The 22,663-nt window shown below is 42.1% G+C and overlaps 1 protein-coding gene and 1 long non-coding RNA gene across 11 annotated transcripts in view; both read left to right on the top strand.

Annotated features, from left to right (window-relative positions):
• Positions 1 to 1,001, top strand: LOC133281442 (uncharacterized). Its single transcript, XR_009747515.1, has 2 exons — positions 1 to 592; positions 865 to 1,001. It is a non-coding gene; the product is annotated as an uncharacterized LOC133281442 (long non-coding RNA).
• A 2,043-nt stretch (positions 1,002 to 3,044) lies between these two features.
• SPTAN1 (spectrin alpha, non-erythrocytic 1) overlaps positions 3,045 to 22,663 on the top strand; it is a 51,387-nt gene continuing 31,768 nt past the window's right edge. For 4 of the 10 annotated variants that reach the window (XM_061477029.1, XM_061477028.1, XM_061477026.1 and 1 more), the window contains exons 1-15: positions 5,986 to 6,257; positions 11,524 to 11,763; positions 12,343 to 12,468; positions 15,048 to 15,188; positions 16,307 to 16,453; positions 17,065 to 17,198; positions 17,844 to 17,988; positions 18,084 to 18,238; positions 19,451 to 19,586; positions 20,121 to 20,222; positions 20,578 to 20,715; positions 21,131 to 21,241; positions 21,699 to 21,776; positions 21,959 to 22,114; positions 22,454 to 22,658. In XM_061477029.1, the coding sequence (XP_061333013.1) occupies positions 6,225 to 6,257; positions 11,524 to 11,763; positions 12,343 to 12,468; positions 15,048 to 15,188; positions 16,307 to 16,453; positions 17,065 to 17,198; positions 17,844 to 17,988; positions 18,084 to 18,238; positions 19,451 to 19,586; positions 20,121 to 20,222; positions 20,578 to 20,715; positions 21,131 to 21,241; positions 21,699 to 21,776; positions 21,959 to 22,114; positions 22,454 to 22,658 (2,047 nt within the window). In that variant the 5' untranslated portion in view covers positions 5,986 to 6,224. Of the gene's footprint in view, positions 3,177 to 5,983; positions 6,258 to 9,238; positions 9,435 to 11,523; positions 11,764 to 12,342; positions 12,469 to 15,047; positions 15,189 to 16,306; positions 16,454 to 17,064; positions 17,199 to 17,843; positions 17,989 to 18,083; positions 18,239 to 19,450; positions 19,587 to 20,120; positions 20,223 to 20,577; positions 20,716 to 21,130; positions 21,242 to 21,698; positions 21,777 to 21,958; positions 22,115 to 22,453; positions 22,659 to 22,663 lie in introns of those variants that run through there. The other 6 variants (XM_061477020.1, XM_061477019.1, XM_061477024.1 and 3 more) reach the window with 4 other exon arrangements.

The following is a 22,663-nucleotide window of genomic DNA, read 5'->3' as shown; positions in this document are numbered from 1 at the left end:
GTCTTCATACATTTAAACATGTGGAAGATGTTGTAAATAGAGTATCCTGATGACCTCTGAGCTACAGAGATAAAAGACTGAAAATTTGCACAGTGCTGTTCTGTTGATGGAAGTGAAAATACCTCACAGCCTTATGAACTCCTAACGGGGTAATCAACCTCAAAATTACTGCTAGAACTTCATTTTTGTACTTACTACATCTATCTTTTATAATTCAGTTTTGATTATGCTGATGTACTTGCATCCTGTTTGTCTTGACAACATCCTAAAACTACAGTGAGATTGAAGGCGTTTGGCCTGGCAGTACTGACACCCGTCTTGAATGTAACTTCACCCCAAAAGGGATTACTCCTGATTTAAGAGAGGCAGACTTATGGCTTTAAAAGGTTTGAATGTACAACGGTAACTTCATGGGGGAAGAGCAGAGTTCCTGAAACAACACAAATTCTGTGCCTGTTTTTCATCAGGTGGATGGAAGCTAATAAGCCCTTTTCTTATTTTAAAAGGTGGAAAAATGGTGCATTCACTCTAGCACTTAGGCTGATGTTCTGCCATCATTTGTGGGGGATATGGCATGCTTGTGTTTGTGGGGGTTGGAATGTATCAAAGCTCTCAGAGACCATGGGAAGCAGAAACTACAGCTGGCAATTAAGTGTGACCTGTCCCTGACTGGTACTTGGAAGATGTTGGAACTGGCAAGGAACAAGGATGTCGGAACTGGAAAGAGGATGTCGATAAGAAAATCAGATAGATGTGCTTTGCTAATTGCTTGGAAGCATATAAATATCATGTAATCTTTATAAAAGAGCCAGCTTGCACTCTACCTCTGGGTCCGTGCCTCCATCCTCACATGGGTTCCCTAAGGTACATTTTGTAAGGTCTCTCTATGTAAATGAATTTCTTCCTCATTAATAATAATAGTATTTTTTGTACTGTAATACTTTTGTACCAATAGTTCAATCTAGAAATGTTTAATATTAAAGTTTGGTTTTTCCTTTTAATCTGAACCTGATTCTGTTTTTTTTTTCTATAGGGGAGCAATGTTGTTTTTCTCTTAGGGGTAGTCAAGAAAAGCCACAGCTTCTTGGTGAATGCAGGAAATAGCACAGGAGAGCAGTGATGGGTGACTTTTCTGACCTTGAGCTATTTGGTGGCCTCTAAGATGAGAGGATTTGCTTCTGGGTTCTAGAAAGCAGTGTGTTATTTTTGTATATACTGCTGCAGGTTAAAATCATTCTTTTTACCAGATCAGGTTTGTTATTCTTGGAGGCACCACAACTTGAGGCTGTAGAAAGCACAATTGAGGCCATATGAGAATCTGATTTTTATATAGCTCTTGAGATTCCTGAGAAAAGGCTGTAACATGTACTTTGGAATTCAGGCCTTTAAAACCTTTAACCTTGGCTTTAGAATTGACTGCAAAGCACTTAGATTTGTATTTGGCTTATGTATTTTATGAACTGACTCTGGAATTCTTTAGACTAATATTACCGGTGACTATTCTGGGGTACTGGAACTCTCCTTCCAGTATCCTTGTACCAGATAACACTGAAGCAATACAACTTCCATTAGTACACTTGAAAATGTTCACGTTTTCTTATACCAAGTGGAGATGTTTTAATTACATCTTGCAGATCTACAGTTATGTTGGGAGACTCGCTTTGCCAAGACAGTAGTTGGTACTGTCTGTTAGGAACAATTGTCTGCCTGTGCCAAAACACAAGGAAGCGATTTGATGATGTGTATCTTGGGTACAATGACTTTCCTCTTTTTTTGCTGACAGGTTTTCCAACATTTGTGGGGGAATTTAAGTACATATTTTATAAGAAACAAGCACGGTATCCTTTTCTGCCTCGGTAAAGGGCATCCAGATACCTACTATGTCAAAACTGATGAAATCTAATTGAACGAGTGCACTTCAAAAGAATCATAATAAATCTACACTTATTTTTAGATGCAGCTTAAGGTTGCATCTCCTGCTTGAACTGATGGTTGCCTTGTATTATGCTCTTCTGCTTTTTGTTGTTAGAGCGCTTTTCAGTGTTAGCCATTCAGTGTTGTGAAGGTGCAGTGCAAGTAAGGTCTTCGTGCATGTATTTCTGGTATGTTCCTGTGCTATTTGTAGTGAATAGGACAAAGGAGAGCATCTCAGCTGTGAAAATACTGTGCATTCAGGACGAGATGCGTTAAAATCGCCGTGAGTCATACTCTTCCTTGGAGACAATAGTTCCAGGCAGTCCCATGGGTTGTGATGCAATGGCACTGCAAGTGTGCTTTTGCCATTTAAGTACTTTTATTGAAGAAAGTGTTATTAGCTCGAAAATCACTCAAACCCCCTCGCTTCTTTGATCCCATCAAGTTCTTGCTGCCTTACCAGGCCTCTTCAATTTCTTATTTTTAAAGCGATTAAAGTAGAACTCCTTTGCCGTGTCTATTTTGAACAGCCAGTTTGCACTAAAGCCTCATTTTCCTTTGAATTTATGCATCAGCTTCTCAAAAATAGATTTTTCTCTTGACAAGCGCCTGCAGCATCTTGATGCTGTGTCCTTGACAGGCTGCTTTGTGGCACTGCACTCTGCTTCCAAAGCCTGATTTTTAACAACATAAAACTAATGAGAATGCTTCTTGGAGGCTGGGCTGTTGTTGATTTGAATTGTAAAACCTTTCCTCCGCACTGCTCGGCACCTCGAGAGCCCAAACGGCCCCTGGCTGAGGAAAAGGGCGCAGACACCGCTGCTGTTGCCACGCTGCACGGACATGTTAACTGGCTCCCAATGGAACCCTGTACTTCGTGTCGCGACTGACGCGACAGCGCTATCCGCAGAGCCGCAGCACCGCGACGAGGACGAACGCCCCGCGCCCACCCGGCCCCACCCTTCGGCTCTTTCCGGCACCGCTCGGTGTTTCCCGGATCTCTTCGGCTCCCTCCGGCCCTCCCCGCATGCGCCGCTCCCGCAGCTCGCCCGCGGCGCTCGGGTGGGTGGGAGCGCTCCCTCCCGCTCCCAGCTCCCGATGAATACCGAAGTCCTTCGGCTCTTTCCGCTGGCCGGGTAGGGACCGTTCTGCGGCGCTGACGTCACCTCCGGGCCGCCTTATAAAAGGGCGGGCTCCGGCGGCGCGCCGCGTCCGTAGCGGAGGGCGCGGAGCCGGCGGAGGGGACGCTGCGCACCGAGCGGGTGAGGCGGCGGGCGGGGGCTGCGCTGCGCTGCGCTCCGGCCCGGGGAGGCGGCGGGGCTGGGCGGGGGGGAGCCGCGCTCGCCTTCATCCGGCCCCACTCGGGTACGCAGAGCCCCCCCGCACCCGTTCCGCCGCTGCGGGGACAGGTGTACGGGTGCGCGCTCCCCTCAGCCGTGGGGCAGCCTTGAGGCCGGCCCTGCCCTCTGCTCTCGCCCTGCCGCCCTGAAGGGGGTGTTACCGCGGGCGCAGAGCCGGGCCGCGGCGGCGCCCGGGGTCTCTCGGGGGAGGGAAGGGAGATAAAGGGCGGGGGAGCGGCGCGGATTAAGGGCAGGCGGTCAGGGAGCGGCGGGAGCCGCCCTGGGCAGCCTCGACCCGCGGCTGGAATTTCATTCAGCGCCCTGGGGAGGGGATGAACAGGCGGGGGGATCGCGGGGACAGCAGGGCCCGTCCCTGTGGGCAGAGCGAGGGGCCCGCGCCCTTCCCTTTGCCGCTGCCCCGGGGGGGTTGCGGTAAACCCCCGCCGCCCCCCTGAGGAGCAGCCCTGGGGGGAGATGGAGAACTCGGAGCTTCTCCATCGGCGGAGGGGATTCAGTGCACAGCAATGGCTTCCCTCAGCAATCACCAGCCCTGTCCAAGGTCAGGAGATGCAGTGCAGAGTCTGGGTGAGGGGAGAGGAGAAAAGGGCTGGGTGTTCAGTGGTGGCTGGAGAGCCCTTTCCTCAAGGAGCTCGGGTCTCTAAAACGAGGAGCACATAAATTGCTTGCACAGCGGAGTTGTCTGCCCGAGCAGGGAGACATTTAAAAGAAATCCTCCCACCCTGTGTTCCGTTCATAGATGTCATTTTCATATATAGGGCAAACACTACGGTCTCTTTCATGAAAGAATCAGGATTTCTTCTTCTCTTATTAACTTTTTTCCCATTTTAATTTAATATAAATTAATGACAGTCAATTGTTTCTCAGTTTGTTGCCTGAATACACCTTACCTGCTTACACTGATATAAATCTACACTGCTAGATCATAAATAGGTACCACCAGTGTAATCATTTGCCCTGATATTTAAGGAAAAGCCTAAGCGTTTATCACTGTACGTGTTTTCAGCAGGTCCATGTTAACTGTTCTGGGGTTTTAGTAGATATTTTACCGTAAAACAGATACGTGTTCCAGTCTAAAAGGTACGTGACTCTTGAGCAGTCTTTCATACATATTTAAGTAGGTTCTGGAGAGCAGTTGTCTGGAGATGGCGAATGAGCAGAACACATTAGGAGGGTGAAAAAAAGACAAAGCCAGAAATCCTGCTCAGCCTGAAATGGTTCTGTATCTTTCTGGAAAACAGATAATCCATTTCCTTTTGGCATTTTGTTTTCAGCAAAGTGCCAGAAGATTCTGATGGCTGTATTCAGTGAAAGGCCTTGGTCAGGGATTCGGATTTGTTCAAAACAGATAGCAAATCCCACTGTGTGATTTGTGTGCTTTTAAATGCAACGAGCAATGGGTTCCTCCATGGAATCTTCATTTGTCCTTACTTAGAAATTGTGCAGAGAAAAAGCAGGAACAAAAGGTTGAAAATGAGATGCTTTCTGCTGCGTTGTGTGCAGGAGCTGCAACTGTGGTAATGGAATTGTTAAGCTGTGGATAAACCAAGAGAACAGGTTACATTGTTCCCAAGAAGTAATTTATTTCCATTCCTATTGAAGAAACAAAATATATATATATGTTATATATATGTATATATATATCAATTGGCTGTTGAAATAGAAATTGCATTTTAAGGTCAGATTTAGATGTTATACTTCTACGAGATCCGTAGTGCATGAAGTGAACAAACATATTTGGGTTTATTTTTTAATAACAGAAAGTAATGACAGTAACAAAAATGTTGAATGACAAAAACTGGCTTTTAAGCGTTTTTAGGACTTCTTTCCCCTGTTTGTTAGAAAGGCAGGAGAAGCATTAAATCTCTTGTGACAGGGTGGTCCCTCATGGTCTGACATTGCTAATTCTCAACTATCACATTTATAATTAACCTTAGCAAATTGATGCGAATGGCTTAGTACCTTTGCTGCCTTATTTTTGTCTACTGAATGTGTTTATGGGATTGTATTTGTTCTATTCATAAATACATTGCCTTTTGGGTGCAATTCATTGCTTCCTCTGCATTGGAGGAAATAATACGAATTCCTCCCTTTTTTCTGCTGTGTGTTAGTCTAGTGTGGGAGTTTGGTTTTGCCATCTGCCCCTGGAGTGTAGGCAGCAGAAGAATGGGGTGGAGCAGGCTGCAGATGCCGCTGATGGAGGTTGCCAAGCGGAGTCCAGCATTGTGCTCCCGTAGCTGAGCATGGATCAAGCGGAGCGGCGCGCTGCCTGCTCACTCCTGCAACTGATACGTGTTAAGCTATGCAAATGCCACGCCAGACATGCAGTGGCTTCAGCAGGCACAAAGGCACATAACTGCAGTTGGCCCCGAGCTGCTGCAGGGATCACAGTGCTCTCATGGGGAAAATGTAAGATTAAGGGAGGCAAGAGAATGTTCAGATAGAAATGGAGTGGGTAGATGCACTGAGCAGCTACAGCGTCAGCCATCTCAAAAATACCTTACTGCATATTTTCCAGTGGTAGTTGAAAATAAACATCTTTATTGATACTTGTGTTCAAAACCTCCTTATTGAGCTTGTGTCGTTAAATTAAGCGACCGCACTTGATCATGCCACAGCAAGAAGCATTGTTTTCCAATTCCAGATGACTCTCTTTGCTTTGTTTTGTTGGATTTTTTAACTAACTGGAAAGGTTAGTACATACCAAATGAATTCACTTTTCAGTTGATATTTATAACCTTTTTTTTGCATGGGAAGGTCTGTTGTTCACAGAACAATAATGCCAAATTGTATGTGGCAAGGAATCAAAAGGGAAGTATGAAACGTGTGCTGTGACAGACTGTGGATGTCAGGGGAAAAAGAGAAAACAAATTAAGCCATGTCCTCATGCTAGTCATTAGTTGAACGTTATCTTGATTTCCCCCTCCCTTTTAGACTCTACATTCCTTCATCATGTTGTCATCGTTTCGTAAAGTCAAAGTCCAGGTATTTTTACATCATGCATGAAGTGTCATCGCCATACTTTGCCTGTCTGTATTGCAGTGACCTGTTTGTAACAAAGCCCCATTTGTTTGAATTTGTTCTATACAGCAGGTGCTTTATTTGCACCTCAGTGTTGAGTCTGATCTGCCTTTCCTTTAACCCTTTGAATTTCCTGATTCCTGTCTGTGGTGCATGACGTGTGAACATTTTATCTACTTCAGTCTGGTCGGGGTTTGATGTGGATTAATTTTAGCTTTAAAAAGTACTTGAGTGGTATCTTTTTACTTAAAGCCTCTACAAAGCAACCGTGAAAAGATTTACATTGGGGAACATTCCACATCTGCAGTTGGATTTCATTCCTGTTCCATCCACTTGCATGAATTTATAATCCTTTGTATTTTTGTGGTGTTACTGTTTATATTCTCTGTTGGTTTTTGTCCAGTTGGTGGTAAAATAAATAGGATGTAGGGACCAGCCTTCAGCTGGGCAACACAAGCAACTAGGTTTCATTTGGAAAGGATAGTAATGTAAATGTTTATACTGCAATTAATATTACAATGGAAAGATAACAAAAGGGGGTTGGAAAATGCTGGGGTTAATTATATAAGATCACATTACCTGTAAACTCTGCATTCCTGCAATGCAGTCAAGGGAGTTTCTCTGGAGTCTCAGCAGAGTGCGGTCCTTGCCAGCTCTGCATAGTTTTATCAAAGCTCTGTGGTGATATTAAATGCAAAGCAAAGCCAAAGAAACCCTTACAAAGGCACCAAATGCAGGTAGGAAATTCTGCTCCTGCTTGAATAATGCAGTTAAGATTTCAAGACTGAATGCCTAAAAATGAGCAGGTCTTTAATCGTCTTCCATATTCCAACAGTGCCTGGCTAAGGCTGCGCACAGCCCCTCTAATCAGCCTACATCACCGGCTTTGCAGCCTGCTTTACCTCAGACAGAATTCACCTTTCTTTTAAGTTTTAGTGCTTATTTCTTGTGTCCCTGTAGCACCTGCTTAAATTCTGGGGCTCATTTGAATTTTACCTGTGCTGCAGTCGGTGTGTGTGAGCCTGTGGCATTAAGCAGCGACTTCAGCACATCTTGGATTTTTGTACTGCAGCGCTTGCCCCATTTCTCTGGTTTGGAATTCACAGAGGTTGGAGGTGACCTTCCCATAACAATAACCAGGGGTATTCGGGCGCAGGGTTCTGCTGCACATAGTCCACCCTTAAAATGTCTTCATTTTATAGGTTTAAATTCATAACAAACCAAAGCACAGGGCATTAATTTTGTCTCCTTAGTGTTTTAAGTCTCTAGTATAGGGTGTATGATTCGACATCCTTTAGTTCCTTCTTTGTAACACCATATGCTCATGTAGTTTCCTTCACAGGACCCGGAGCTGCACATACTTTCCAGAAGGATTATGTTTTAGTTCCCTGCAGTTCTGGTACATAACATAGCGCTGAACTAGGAAGTCGTGATGCTTTTGTGTTCGAAGCAGACATAGTGTTTTGCCGCTTCCTGAGCATTTTGAGGAAGCTGAATGGGGGAAATGAAGGTTGGAAATAAATACACACTACTTCCCCCCCACCCCGTCCCTTCCTTTTGAAGGTTATTTTCACATCCAATATTAGAAACCTTTTTTTTTGCTTACAGAAGAAAGCTCAGCAATTCATTCCCATTCCCTAGGAGGGAGTAGCCAAGATCAGTCCTTTTGACTTATGGTGTATAATATTGATGAACACAAACTATTGCATCAAGCTGTTTGTGTGCATACGTGGGAAGCAGGGAGTGTTTGATAGGGAAGGTGCTTCTCTTGCAGACTACGACCAGGGTCACGTATGCTAAATGTACATAACATGCATCAGGACTTGGCTTAAGAGAAAGTCATTATTTTACTATATATACTGATACCTGACTGCCTTTCAGGGAGTTGAATTCTTTAAGCTTCTTCTGATTGGTTTTAAAAATACACTGAAGTCTTACATACAGCGTCAAATGTATTTGAGATTCAAGATTTTAAATCCCTGAAAACATGTTTTGGTGAGGGAAATGCTGACAGCTCTTGCGTGTGTCTGCCCTGGTGGCACCGCTGTAATTCCTGCTTAACCCACCTCGATACCGCTGGTCCTCAACTTGAATGGTGTTGCTGACATCATGGCTGTTGCACTGCGGTGGCTATAAATACCTGCACTTGTGTATTCCCATGCACTTTTCAGTGTAATTTGTATTGTCTGGAGACGGCTGATTATTTCAGATTGAAGGATAAGAGTAGTAAGCTTGTTCTTTTTTGTTTGTTTGGGGTTTTTTTTGTCTTAAATTTACTACTTTTTATTGCTTTTTTTCTTCTTTTTTTTTTCTGGAAAAAAATACCAGCACGATGGTGCAGTCATTTCTGATTATTTTTTCAGTTAGACCTGAGCTGACAGGTGCCTTTCTAAAGTTAGTCTTCCAGCACAGAAGTACGGTGTGAATGCCTTCGGGACAGTTCAGATGGGCTGGTTTGGGGCCGTGGTTGCGATGACGCCTGCCTTGGCTGCCTGGAAGGCTGGTGCTGTCCCTCCTGCCGGGAAGGTTCCCCGGTGCCTGACCTTATCAGCCAGCGCAGGCAGTGCTGGGAGGGGCTGGAGGCTGCAGCGATGGGAATGTTGTCTCTGCGCACAGGGCCGGTTATCTGGGGTCGGGGCTGGGCACTTGCGCACAGCCCAGTGTAAGCTGTTGTTTTTCACGTTAAAAGCAGAAAGTGCAGCTTCCCGTTGGCAGCTCTCGAGCTAGGGATAAAGAGCTGTACCCTAGCTGCCTTCAAATGGTGCAGTTGAACCAAGAAGGTTTGGAAACATCTTGGAGGGCTGCTTTGTATTCAAGAGGGAGCGTGCCGCAGTTGGAGCGTGAAACCATCGGAGGTAGACTGCATCGTTCTGCAGCATCGATGACTTTCGAGTTCAGAGCTCCCCAGTGAGTGCTGATCGCGCTCTGGCAGAGCACAGACTTGCTGACGTCAGCTGATCTGCTGCAGGAAAGAACAGTCTATTATTGCTAGACCAAAGCACTTCTTTTACAATTGACTAGCTCGACTTACTGGAGCTACAAAAGGAGCCTTTCTTTTAACGAATTCCCGCAAAAAGATGAGCCAGATTGCATGACTCGTGTGGTGAGAGGCAAACCAGCCACCAGGCTACATTACAGCAGGTCTCCTATTTGGTTTTTAAAGATGTAGAATTAATTTAAATTGTAATTTAAATAATGTAACTATTCATGTCATTTAATACTGTAAATAATGATTTAAAGAGACTTTAAATCACTTGGGCTGTGGATATCATTACTAATACTGAAATACAAGTGGACAGCAGAAGACTGGACAGTGTGCCAAAGACAAACTAGGATTTCGTTTTCTCCTGGTAATGTTCATAACCAGAATAAGCAGCGAGACAGGCCACCATCCTGCAGTACGTTTTGATTCACTGCCACTTCATTATTCCTGAACACAATTCAGTTTAAAAGAAGCCCTGTTGGAGTTCACACGCAGTTTGTCAGTGCAGGAAAGGAAGATTTTTAGCAATAACTTGCTCTCCTGGATGGAAAATGCTGTTTGAAGGAGCACTCGAAACCACAGCTTTCTCAGGGAAACAGAGGTGTTGTTGAGCTCAGGTTATGTCCGGAGGTTTGATCTTTTAATACTCGGATAACTCTAACCAGGTGGAGCCTCTGGTACCACTGCCAGGTGAAACTTGGGTTTCATTTATATCACACAGCCTACATAGACGGGGTTGTTTTTTTTCCCTTGCCCTCTGTTGACAACAGGCCTGGAAGGGAAAGCAAAGCTGCCTTTTCTTTCCTTCCTTCAACTGCCGCAATGCAGTTGGGGCTCAGAGTTCACGGGCGCAGCGATTGCCGCTGGAATGGCTGTCCTCTTGCAGGGTGGGACTCTTGGAAGAGAGCTCAGGAATGTGTGAATTCGCCCCCATATGTTCCTTTCTGTCAGCTGGTCCCGTTGCAAGCTCTTGGAAACCAAACAGAAAACGCGGCCATATAGATTGCTTTCCATCCTGTGGTGTTTCTCAAACGATTATGCAAGGTGCATGTTTAAGTAAAGCATGTGGCTAACTAATGATTAAATCACGTTTTAATATTTAACAATGTATTTTAAGAGATTGGCCATGTCTTTTAGTATGCAGTTGTAGTCTGTTTCTTCCCTATCCTCGATAACATTGATGAGAAGTACATTTAGCTCAATGCTTACAGGATTTATAATAAAAACGTGAAGTGAGCTATTCATGTAAACGCTTGTACATCAAGCCATTAATTACAGACTAGTCCAAGCACAGAGTGTTTGTTGCAGCAGCTTCTTGATACGCAGAGTGAGCTGTCAAATAAATGGGTAAATACCCAAACTGATGAGAATTATGATCCTATTTTTTTACTTTATGTTACCATTCTGGTCTAATGCACAGGTCTCCTATTGAAAAATTGCTTTTACGAAGGTTAGGGACTGAAGATTAAAGGTTATCCCACTCTTAATAGAAAGGAAACAAAGCAGAGCAGTCAGTTCTTTGCTGTTTGTGGTAACAGTGACAGGGTTTAGTATATAAAGTGATGTATGAGGATTTTTGGTTGAAGCGGTCAGAGCAGGATCACTTCCTAATGAAATGCTCCTTGACTGACTTGTCTAAGGTCAGATCTGTGAGGCATCATGAGCCTCTGTATTGGCTTTTGAAAAGTTAATGTAGGGAGTGGCAGGATGGGTTTGTAATGTTTTAATTGAGAGAACAGAGAGGAGAACCATCACACACACATGGATGTGTGTATATGAATAATACAGATAGATACCTGTGGACCAGTTAGCTGCTGATTAAAAAAAGTTAGTGTTCTTCAGCTTACTTATATTGACTGTTTTAAATGTTTTGAGATTGTACACATTGTGCAAGAAACCTTTTATGTCTACACATCTACATATATATGTATATGCCCAGAAACACATTTGTATTAGACTTGCATGCTGCAGTTTGAGGCGACATGGCCTTTATATGACTGCAGCCATATTTTTCCAGAAGATGTTAAATGTCTTTGTAAATATTCCTTTCGCATTATTTTCTGCTAGAAGCGTGCTTTTATTTAAGTGTGTGATACTTGTGTTGTATGCGCATACCTGCACACACAGAGTAAGACTGTGAGTAAACCACAAGCAAGTTTGAAAAGAGCAGGCTTTTCTTTCCTGGATCTCCTCCTGCCCTTCCTTTGTCATAGAATACACACAAAATGTATTTCTTTTGGCTTTCAGAAAATGGATCCAAGTGGTGTGAAAGTGCTGGAAACAGCAGAAGATATCCAAGAAAGGCGTCAACAAGTTTTGGACCGTTACCACAGGTTCAAGGAACTATCTTCTCTAAGGCGCCAAAAACTTGAAGATTCCTATCGATTCCAGTTTTTCCAGCGTGATGCAGATGAGCTTGAAAAATGGATCCAAGAGAAACTGCAGATAGCATCTGATGAAAATTACAAAGACCCAAGCAATTTACAGGCAAGTCCTGCTGCCATCTCATGTTTCCTGTCCTATAAACTTTAGGGCGTACCAGGTCAGCTGGGATAGAACAAACACAGAAATGTAACTTGATCTGAGAGCGGTGAAGAGAGATGAATGCAGATACCCACAGCCTCCCAAAGCGTTCTTCAAAAGCCTGGCCTCTTTGCTGATATAATTGGAGTATTTCTAGTAATGATCAGATGCTGAATCAGCATAGGAAAAGTTACTTTGTGTAGTGTAGAACCAGCTTTGTTTAACCCTAGAATTTGTTGGACACTTTGTGAGCAAACATGAATTAATTCTTATTGTTTCCACTAAAAAGATGTAAAAAATAAGCTAGTGGAGCTAGCTGGTGTCTGAACACTGCAGTTTACAAAGCAAACACAATGAAGTAACTAAAATTGGGATATTTGAATCCAGCTATGAAACACATAATACAGGAATGTTTCCTGCTGTTTTGCTGGTTGGTTGTTGGTAGTGAATATGTGTAAAATACACTAAAAATACTTGATGCTGGGAGATGTGGAGGAGGACCGTGCACCAAATCTGTCATGTACTTTCATGTTTTACTTGTAGGGGAAGCTGCAGAAGCACCAAGCCTTTGAAGCTGAGGTGCAGGCCAATTCAGGGGCCATCGTTAAACTGGATGAGACTGGAAATCAGATGATTAATGAAGGCCATTTTGCATCTGAAACCATAAGAGTGAGTTTTAAAACTTCTTTTTTTTTTTGCCTTTTACAGCCTTTTCCTTTAACACTTTGTGCAGATTGCACAGATAACTCTGCATTCTAAAACACTTCTAAAAATTACACAAGTGATTGGTTAGAGAAATCACTAGAGAATTTGTATTTGTAAAGCTGACTTTTCTCTTTCATGAACACCCAGCTCATATCTCTTCTTGGATCCAGTTCTGAGATGAACTGTCTGCATATGGAGCCCAGGAACTTGGAATGCAAAATCATCAGTAATTCAAAGATGTGTTTAAAGTCACAAGGCAAATAATTAATTGTATTTGTGGTTCTTTCCAAAATGACACAAGACCAAGAAGCAGCAGATTCACAAGGCCTGGTGTCAGGGATGTTGACCACTCGATTTTTGCTGATGTAGAGCATTTTCATCTTCTGCAATAGTCATTCCAAGTAATATAAGTAACCATAGCAGTAAACTTCAGGCGTGTAATTTCTATGTGCTCTGGCTCAGATCAGGTCTCTGTGATCTTTACTTTTTGCTGAAGTTGTACTGCCCATACGCTTGAGTCTCTTTGAATTTGTGTTCCGCGGCTTTTCCTGTGAGCTTCAAGTGCAGTGCTCTGTCTGCTCTGTTTATTTGGCAGCACACATCTCTCTGGACAGCTGCTTCCCCAGTAACAAGCGCTAAGCTTGCTTTAAGTCCCTTGCTGAGATAGACTGTTGTTTCTTAATTTCTCTCTAAATCTCCCAAACTCTGTAATACAGTGACAAATGTAGTTGTCACATCTTTGCTGCTGCGCTAGATAGGTTTACATTTGACAGTATTTGAGCGGTTATCAATGTTATAAAAAGTCTGAGCAAACTGTAAGGTTTAGGTAATGACTTGCTGGTTATCTTTTACTCCTTCTCCTATGTATTCTTGTTTTCCTCCGGTTATATTAGTGTTTTCTCTCTTACTCCCCCATGACCTTGGGCGATGTGGTCTAGTGTGGGGTGTCCCTGTCCATGGCAAGGGGGTTGGAACTGAATGATCTTAAGATCCTTTCCAACCCAAACCATTCTGTGTGTGCAGGCACACATACATGTGCATACGCCACCAATAAACACTTACTCTGCGTACCAGCTGCTTCTTCTAGGACTCATTTTGTTAAAGCTGCTGTTTCTGGACGTCACCTCATTTCCATGTTGGTTGTGGCTGCATTTTAATTTAATGCAAAGAAGTTGTTTAAAGCATTTTCCTTTATAAGTTTTAGACGTGAACTGTTACAGCTTTTTAAAAGGAGAACCCTTGTGATGTTTTTGTAGGGGTTATCAAACTTACATGTTCATCATTTCATTATAACTAAGAAAAGATGGTAACCAATAAAACTTGGTATTACTTTTAATGCATTAATAAAGCCCTGCTAAGGTAATGCTTATTTTATGTGATCACAATGGGATCTCTACTCCAAATAGGGGAGAAAAAAAATGCTTTGCAATTGGATGATCTTAGTGTGTCGTAGCTGCAGCGAAGGTCATTTGTGTTGTGTTTGGAGTGGTAATTTGCCTTTTAATGGTTCAGTCTTTCACGCCGTACCGGACTGCGCAGCGCCCAATAGTAACAGCAACTCAAGTTGGGTCCCACATCCGAGTAGGTGAAACATCTTGCAATGCTGTGTAACCTCTTTCTGCAGTATCTCCTTTCTTCCTTGGTTGATGATTTGCCCTATCCTCTTCTGCAGTGCTAGGAAACCGAGCAGTGTGAGCTCTTTACCCTCTGGAAACCTACCTAACTGAGCGGATTAAACGGGTATCCGCCCATGCTCGATGTTCAAAAGCTCCTCCAGCATGACTTTCAAGTTTCAATTCTCGATGAGCAAAGCGTTATAGACGATGGGTGGAGCAGATACTTTCCTGTTTTGCAAGTTGTGTGTCTGTGTGGGAGTGTGGTTTTTCTTTTTAATTGTCTATAAAACTTATGGTTGCTCCCAACAGTTTTGAAAGGCAGAGGTGTAGCCAGAGAGAGACTCTATATTAAAGCTGGTAATTGCTCCTAGTATTCCAGTGTTATGTTACTTAACCATGTTGGCTAAATATATTAAGTGATTAGTGCTAAGAGAAAAGGTTAAAATACTGTAAAGTGGCACAAGTTTGGCTGGAAACAAAATGTGTCACCTTAAATAAAAATCAATATGAAAATGAGCACAACATTCATTTATTGGGAGTTGAATTCCCTCTAGAAGACTGAACATTTGAAGGGGACAGCAGCATATTTTTGATCTGACTTCATGTCAACATAGTATTTAAATCAAATTTGATTTCAAAATGTTTAACTCATAGTTATGTGAATGTAACTATTTGATAGCTTCGTTAATTATGAACAAATGTGTAACTATTCAGTAATTTCTAATTTAGTGTTGTTTAGATCACTTTACATCATTTGAAAACTAATGACTGGAGATGAAACTTACTCCTTTTGTCCACCCTGTGTCTAAACTGAGGATTAGCGTGTACTGTTCCAGGGGAAAAAATCATCATCTGTTAAGGTCAGGAAGGAAACAAATCTGATCTTCTCTGATACAGGATTTTAATAACAACATTCTGTTGTTCTAGACTCGGCTGCAGGAGCTGCATCGGCTATGGGAACTGCTGTTGGAAAAGATGAGAGAGAAGGGAGTCAAACTGTTGCAAGCACAGAAGCTGGTGCAGTACTTACGTGAATGTGAAGATGTCTTGGACTGGATCAATGACAAGGTATATTATTACCTGCCTTTGGTGTGTGAAATGTGATGTGTTTGTGTGGAATTTGTCTATCACTGTATAGTTGCTGGAGTTTGGGTAGTCAAAGAAAGCTTTTAAAGGCACCTGTACATTTTATTTAGCTTATTCATATTGCATAAGCAATAGGCATGCCAGCTGCTATGTGTTCTGTTGCAGCCACAAAACAAGGTACCTGGACTAAGAGGAAGCTTGCATGAAGGAAAGCATAGTTAAACATGAATTCTTTGCTTTGAGGAGACCTTCATATTTCTCACTGTAATCAAATTCACGTTTCCTGTAAGGGAAATACACAACATCTAAAAGCAAATGTGTTTTCTAAATGTTCTAAATGACCAGTTCTAGAAAGTAGCCAGCCCAAACCAGCAAGCAGTGTGCATATAATTACTTAATGGTTGCAATATCTTTAGATATTCATTGTAAGGACATGAGCTGCAGGAGAACTGTTGGCTCTTGATTCTTTGAACTCTGAGGAAACAGACCACAAACCACACTATCAAGAAAAAAAAAGCCACAAATGATCATAGAGGTTTTCTTAATAATGGTTTGTTATTTTGTGTCACTGTGGGTTCAAACTGTAAACACTGCTTAACTGTTACTGAATATGATGGTGCACTTTTCATCTGGAGTTGGAAGCAAATGCTAATAAACAGTCTAAAAATGTAACCAAGTTCTAGTCACTGTGTACTCCACAATAACATGGGCAGTTATTTTGTACTTTAAAAAGTATGGTTTTTTTCTGTGTATATTTTCTTTCACTAATTTAGGTTATTGTAGTACAGATCATCATGCACAGAACAGAAAACTTAGGATAGAAGAACTGATTATATTCAGTAACTTGAAAAATTAGTAAGAACAAGCAAGAGGAAAAACTAATACCCTTAGTGATCTTGCATGTTTGCTGCAGTAATGGACAGATGCTGGGAGGGGGAGTGGGATTTAGCAGAGGAAACTTTGTAGTTTTAAAACCACCTTTAAATGCACTGATTTTAACTCTTTGACCTACTCAAAATTAGAACAGTTTCCTTCCTCATTTCAGTCGTGATTTCCCATAGGATGTACTGACATTTGCTTTTTTCCCCTCAATGTTCTAGGAAGCAATAGTGACCTCAGAAGAACTCGGGCAGGATTTAGAGCACGTTGAAGTTTTGCAGAAGAAGTTTGAGGAGTTCCAGACAGACCTGGCAGCTCATGAGGAAAGAGTAAATGAAGTGAACCAGTTTGCTGGCAAACTTATCCAGGTAAACATTAATGTATGTTGAAAATCCCTTTTGGCAAGTCTGGTGGTCTGGTGTAACACAATAAGCTTTGTCTGCAACTTCCTCTGTATTCCCTCTGGTTTGGTAGCTGATCTTTTAAGCATTACTCTACATGTGTCAAGATACTTGGCCATCTTAGTGGTGGTCATTTGATTCATTCATTCTTCTGCCTAACAGTTTTAGTTGCTCCAGCTGAGAATGCTCCTGAAAATGTGGAGAACAGTGATTAGTCAAAGAAATTGTATTTGGGGTTAAATGTGTTTCCCTTGGATAACCAGGATTAACATATCTTCTCTTCTGGTGTGTTACCTGGACTTGACCAAGGATGGAGACAGGGCAGGAAGTACTGCTTTCCAGGAAAAAAAAAGATAGTGTTTACAGTCCTCTTCCCATTGATTAATTAGTACATAGGGAACTACTACAGGAGCATTGAATGTTTACACAGTGGGGCTTGAGGGAAGCTATTGAATTGAGTGATCATCTGGCAAGAATAGTATTGATAAATTGATCTCTTGAAAGCAGCGGTGTCTCGGTTTTGTCAGTGGATAAAACCACAGAGCATGGGAAAAGAGCATTTTTCCTTTGCTTGCTAGGAGCAGCACCCTGAAGAGGAACTGATAAAGTCCAAGGAGGATGAAGTAAATGCAAGCTGGCAGCGTCTGAAGGGACTTGCCCTTCAGAGGCAAGGAAAACTCTTTGGGGCAGCTGAAGTTCAGCGCTTTAACAGGTATGGTCTTGGCTGGATCTGCTGAAGTGATGTAACATTTGTGTGGATGTTTAATGAGGCATTCAGCTCTATCCAGTAGTATGAGAAGAGCTACTGTTGTCTGTTACGGTTTTGCTTTATTCTTCCTCATGACTTGTTGAAAGAGGGCATTGTTGCTCTAGAATTGCCTTAGAATAGTCATTCTGATTTAGCTGTTCAACACTTGGCAGTTTTGCTTTCCTTTCCTCTGAGGGCTTTCCCCCCCAGTTCTGTCCTAGATGAGCCTTAAAAGGTTTTTATTGTCAGCTGGATGTCAGTGCAATTGTTCTCAGAGGTCTTTGGACAGTGTCTTGCTGTGCTCATCCCCATCTACAGCATTTTGAGATTTGCTGTTACTAAGTTGGAGAAAGGTCCGGAGTGGGAAATGTACCTACTAAGTGGTGGTGCTCAGTAGTGCTATAATTCCTTGCTTGCATCTGGTGACACCATCTGAAGAGGGGCTGCCAATACACTTCAAGGGGGTTTGAGGTTTTTAAAGTCCATTTTTTTCAAGGGCTGACTGTGGTGTCTCTCCCAGTACTCCTGGCATATGTACAGGAAAACATCCTGCTTTCTTCCCTTTTCGGTACAAGATAGACTGTTTTCAATTTGTGCTTTGTTCTGAAGGGATGTGGATGAAACAATCAGCTGGATTAAGGAGAAAGGGCAGTTGATGGCCTCAGATGATTTTGGCAGAGACCTTGCCAGTGTGCAGGCGTTGTTGCGTAAGCATGAAGGCCTGGAGAGAGATCTTGCAGCTCTTGAAGATAAGGTACCCGTGCGAGATGCATTCTTACCTACAATTTGTAAGAAGTAAGCTGCTTGTAAAAGGCTAGAAGCTTACTCCCTGTTTGTGACCTGGTTTAGGTTAAAGCCCTTTGTGCAGAAGCTGACCGTTTGCAGCAGTCTCACCCAATAAATGCCTCTCAAATTCAAGTGAAACGGGAGGAGCTGATCGCCAACTGGGAACAGATCCGAACTCTGGCAGCAGAGAGGCATGCTCGCCTTAATGACTCCTACAGGTAGGAATGCCGTCATGCTGAAGTGACCTTTCTTCCTCAGTTGGATTTGACAGAATGCTCTTGGGAAGAGAAAAAAAGGGATGCCATTTCCAACATTTTGGGATGGTTCTGGTGTTTTCAGAAGCAGTTTTGTTCACCAAATTATATTTTACAATAACTTCTTGTAGTAAAATAAATAGATGATAAATACGTACAGCTTTAGGTCATTCTCTGGGTGTAGATTACTTATGTGAAGAGACACCTAGATGTTTTAGGATATTTGATTTTCTATTTTCCCCCATCTGAGTTGGTATCTGCCATTTGAAGTAATGTGGCTTTGTTTTAATACACGTATTGCAAATCTGTCCATGATGAAGTTGTTACGATTCTCAGTGAAGATTATTGTTTGATGTATTGTCCTCAACAAAACGAAATACCTGTTTCTGTGGCAGTTGCTTTGTTGCTGTGGGGTTTGTCTCCATCCAGTCTTGTTTCTACACAAGCCTGGCTGTCTATGTAACACAGTCCTTTAGATCACTATTGAGAAGCCACACTAAAAAGAAACTTAACCTAATCTTGTGGTTAGTTTCCACCCTTCTTGGTTTTGTTTTTCTGCTGTTTGCTCCTTTTCATGATGCAAGATTTATGGTGGTGGAGACTCAATAATAATTTTTTCCTTTGCCTTCCTTGTCATCTCTTCACATCAATTAACAGCAAATGTGAAAGGGAAACAAACGGATCACTTTTGCTGATAAGCATGTGCCAAATAACTTACAGGCATGCTGAAAGGAATTTGAGAATTCATTTGCTTGTTGTTTTAAGGCTGAGGCATGTGCAGCTGAAGCTTTCTGTCAGTCTGCACCCCACACTGTTACGATTGTGACAAGCAGTCCGTGGGCTACCTTTAAACGCTCTGCTGGAGAACTGCCTTTTGATTTCTGTTGTCTTCAACATACAGGCTTGTAGTCACGAATATTCCTTTTACTTTGATAAGTTATATGTAAAACATGTCTTTGAGAAATTGATTTTGAATGTACCTTTTTTCTGTCTACAAAAGGTTTCTTTTTTTGATGGAGAGCCTATTTAGTTACTTAATATTCCGACTGTGAATTGGTATTGTTTTGTTCTATCTGAGGAACAGCTTTTATGTTTGCAACACCTTCTGTGGGGTAAGGATGGAGAAACAATGCAAACTTAATTATTCCCAACCATTTTTCATTGTGCTTTCCTAAGGCTGCAGCGCTTTCTTGCGGACTTCCGAGACCTCACCAGCTGGGTGACTGAGATGAAGGCTCTCATAAATGCTGATGAACTTGCCAATGACGTTGCTGGAGCAGAAGCCCTTCTAGACAGACATCAGGAACACAAGGTACAATGGCTATACAGCCAAATCCAGTCAGCAGCCTTCAATAGCTGATCTGTATGTCTGTCACAGTCTCTGAGTCAGAACTGCTGATGTTCTATCACCAGAATCCTTTGATCAGGCAACTAATGCAGTACGAGATGGCTGTCCTGATTTAATGTTTTTACTTTGTTTCTCTATAGTAGGTATACATTAATAAATATTTAAGAATGCTTATGATAATATTTCATTAAAAATCAGATGTGATAGCAGTAATTCAGGCTAATGACTGGTTTAGTTCTCCATCATGAGGAGTTGTAATAAGTAAGCGGAAAGAGAGTGCAGCTTAAAATCAACCTTTAGTTTCATTTCAACACATGAATTTATACTTACCTGCACTGTAAGGTAGTACATTTCATTCTAGTTTTCCTGTTAAGGGTAATGTATTTAAAGATAGCTTAAGGTTTATCATTCAGGTGTTATTTTCAGTAGCAGTTTTCATATTCTGACACTATCCCGAGATAAATTTTGGTAACAGCTCATTCATGTCCTCTTTCATAGGGAGAAATTGATGCTCATGAAGACAGCTTCAAATCTGCTGATGAGTCTGGCCAGGCTTTGCTTGCTGCTGGGCATTATGCTTCTGATGAAGTTAAAGAAAAGGTAAGTGGAGAGCAAGAGCTCCTGGAAGAATTTAAGAGCTTTTCTTACAAATAGCTCTGCAGTCAAAAATGTGATTGTCCATTAAATATCTCTCTGTAGATGCAGTTTGGAAAAGGAGAGGTTTCTGGCTGAAGTCAGAAACTTGTGGCCACCGTTGAAGCTTGATAAATTAACAAAAGGCTTGCCCTATGTGAAGTTGATGCTCTCAGTAATAGGAGGATTCTTTACACAGGAGATCATTTTCAGTCTGGTGTTAAACCGCTTTTTTAGAGTCACAACTTGGCTTTACATTGGGATAGAAGTGAACCAAACTGTTAGATAAAACTGTTCTGTATTCCTCTTCCCAATTCATTAGCTGACCATCCTCTCGGATGAAAGATCTGCCTTGCTAGAACTATGGGAGCTTCGCAGGCAACAGTACGAGCAGTGCATGGACTTGCAGCTTTTCTACAGAGATACTGAACAAGTTGACAACTGGATGAGCAAACAAGAAGTGAGTGCACATCTTTGAACTCTCCACATACAGTTGATTTTCATTTCAAGGCTGCATCTGTAGACTTAAAACAATTGGTTTATGGGTGGAGTGACTGCCACTAAACATGCACTAGGGAGCAGGGTGCTGGGCAGAGTTATTTATCTGACTGCCCCAGCTGCTACAATGACTGTTTCCATCTAAGGTTTTAACTGTTGTGACAAGTTGGCTTGAGATTGCTTTTGTGTATGTTAACTCTTGTAAAGTGATGGTTGAATAACAAGCTAAAAAGAATTATTCGGAACCTGTTAGAGGCATACAGGGAACACTATCCCAATACATCATCCTTTACTTCTCAACATCACTGTCGCTGCTTGAGCTGACTTAGAGCAGCTAAGCATGGAAACATAAAAATATGTTTGTTTCCTGACTTCAGGCATTTCTTCTAAATGAAGACCTTGGTGATTCTCTGGATAGTGTGGAAGCTCTTCTAAAGAAGCATGAAGACTTTGAGAAATCCCTAAGTGCCCAAGAGGAGAAAATCACAGTAAGACATTTACATTAGGTGATCACTAAATGGGCAAGAAATAAAACAAGTGAATTTGTTGCCTAGGGAGGAGACACTGCTGGAGAATGACAGAGGAGGATGGGGTTTGCTCTGTAGGATGATCCACTGTTGTGTGGGATGTATTATCTCTAAATTATGTGTAGTGTCTCTAAAATGGAAAATAATGGAAAAGACAGGATAGGACTTGATTGCTGCCTCAGAGAGCTGGGTAACCCAGTACTTTCATATCATGCCAGCACCCATGTGGATGAAGGTTTGTCAAAATCTGCATTCTTCCACATGTAAGATGATGGTACACTTAAAGAAGGGTATAACAATGCTATCTGAATGGGGTTTTGTTAGTTTTACAGTGATAAACCTTTGAGAACTAATCTAACTAAACTTGCACTAACAATGTGTATTACCCCAAGTAAATGGAAACCTGTTTTCTCTTTAGGCCTTAGATGAGTTTGCTACTAAATTGATTCAGAATAACCATTATGCCATGGATGATGTTGCTACACGCAGAGATGCTGTAAGTATCTAAAACACATTTGTACTCTAGACTTCAAATCATAGTTTTCTGTATTATTTTAAATGTTATGACTGCAGTACATGACAGCAAATAGAGCAGAGCTCTCATGAAAGTACAATGCAGTGGTGGTTCTTACAAGCTTGAGGGATTTAAAAACCTTTAAACGTTTACTTCTGTTTCAGCTGCTGAGCCGCCGAAATGCCCTTCATGAAAGAGCCATGTACCGCCGTGCCCAGCTGGCAGATTCCTTCCACCTGCAGCAGTTCTTCCGAGACTCTGATGAATTGAAGAGTTGGGTTAATGAAAAAATGAAAACTGCAACAGATGAGGCATATAAGGTAGACACAAAGACAAATGTTAGAGTCATTTTAAGGCAATACCAGGCTTAATATAATCAGCCTAATGACACGAAGCAATGTCAGCCAAAATGTTGCTGATAGTAGGCAGTATTAATGGCAACAGAAGGAGCTGTGATTTCTCCCTGACCCCAAGGGGGATTTTCCCATCATGCTGTAATCATGCTTATTGAACAGCTTAAGCGTTCTGATTTAGGCATATTTTTGGCACCAAATCCTCTGGCAGTATCTTGGCATGTAAATGAGTGTACTCTAATTTTAAAGTTCTTCACATAGATACTAATTTTGGACTGAAGGGTTCTTTTCTTTCTTCATCTGTAGGACCCATCAAACTTACAAGGTAAAGTTCAGAAACATCAGGCTTTTGAAGCAGAGCTTTCTGCTAATCAGAGTCGTATTGATGCACTGGAGAAAGCTGGCCAGAAGTTGATAGATGTCAATCACTACGCATCTGATGAAGTGGCAGCTCGCATGAATGAAGTTATCAGCTTGTGGAAAAAGCTTCTGGAGGCCACTGAACTCAAAGGTATG

Source organism: Pezoporus flaviventris, unplaced genomic scaffold, assembly GCF_033815535.1.
Source record: "Pezoporus flaviventris isolate CSIRO_AGI_PZ_B2104156 unplaced genomic scaffold, CSIRO_AGI_Pfla_v1 ptg000097l, whole genome shotgun sequence".
NCBI classification, from domain to species: domain Eukaryota; kingdom Metazoa; phylum Chordata; class Aves; order Psittaciformes; family Psittacidae; genus Pezoporus; species Pezoporus flaviventris.
This window is presented reverse-complemented; position numbering and strand designations above follow the sequence as displayed.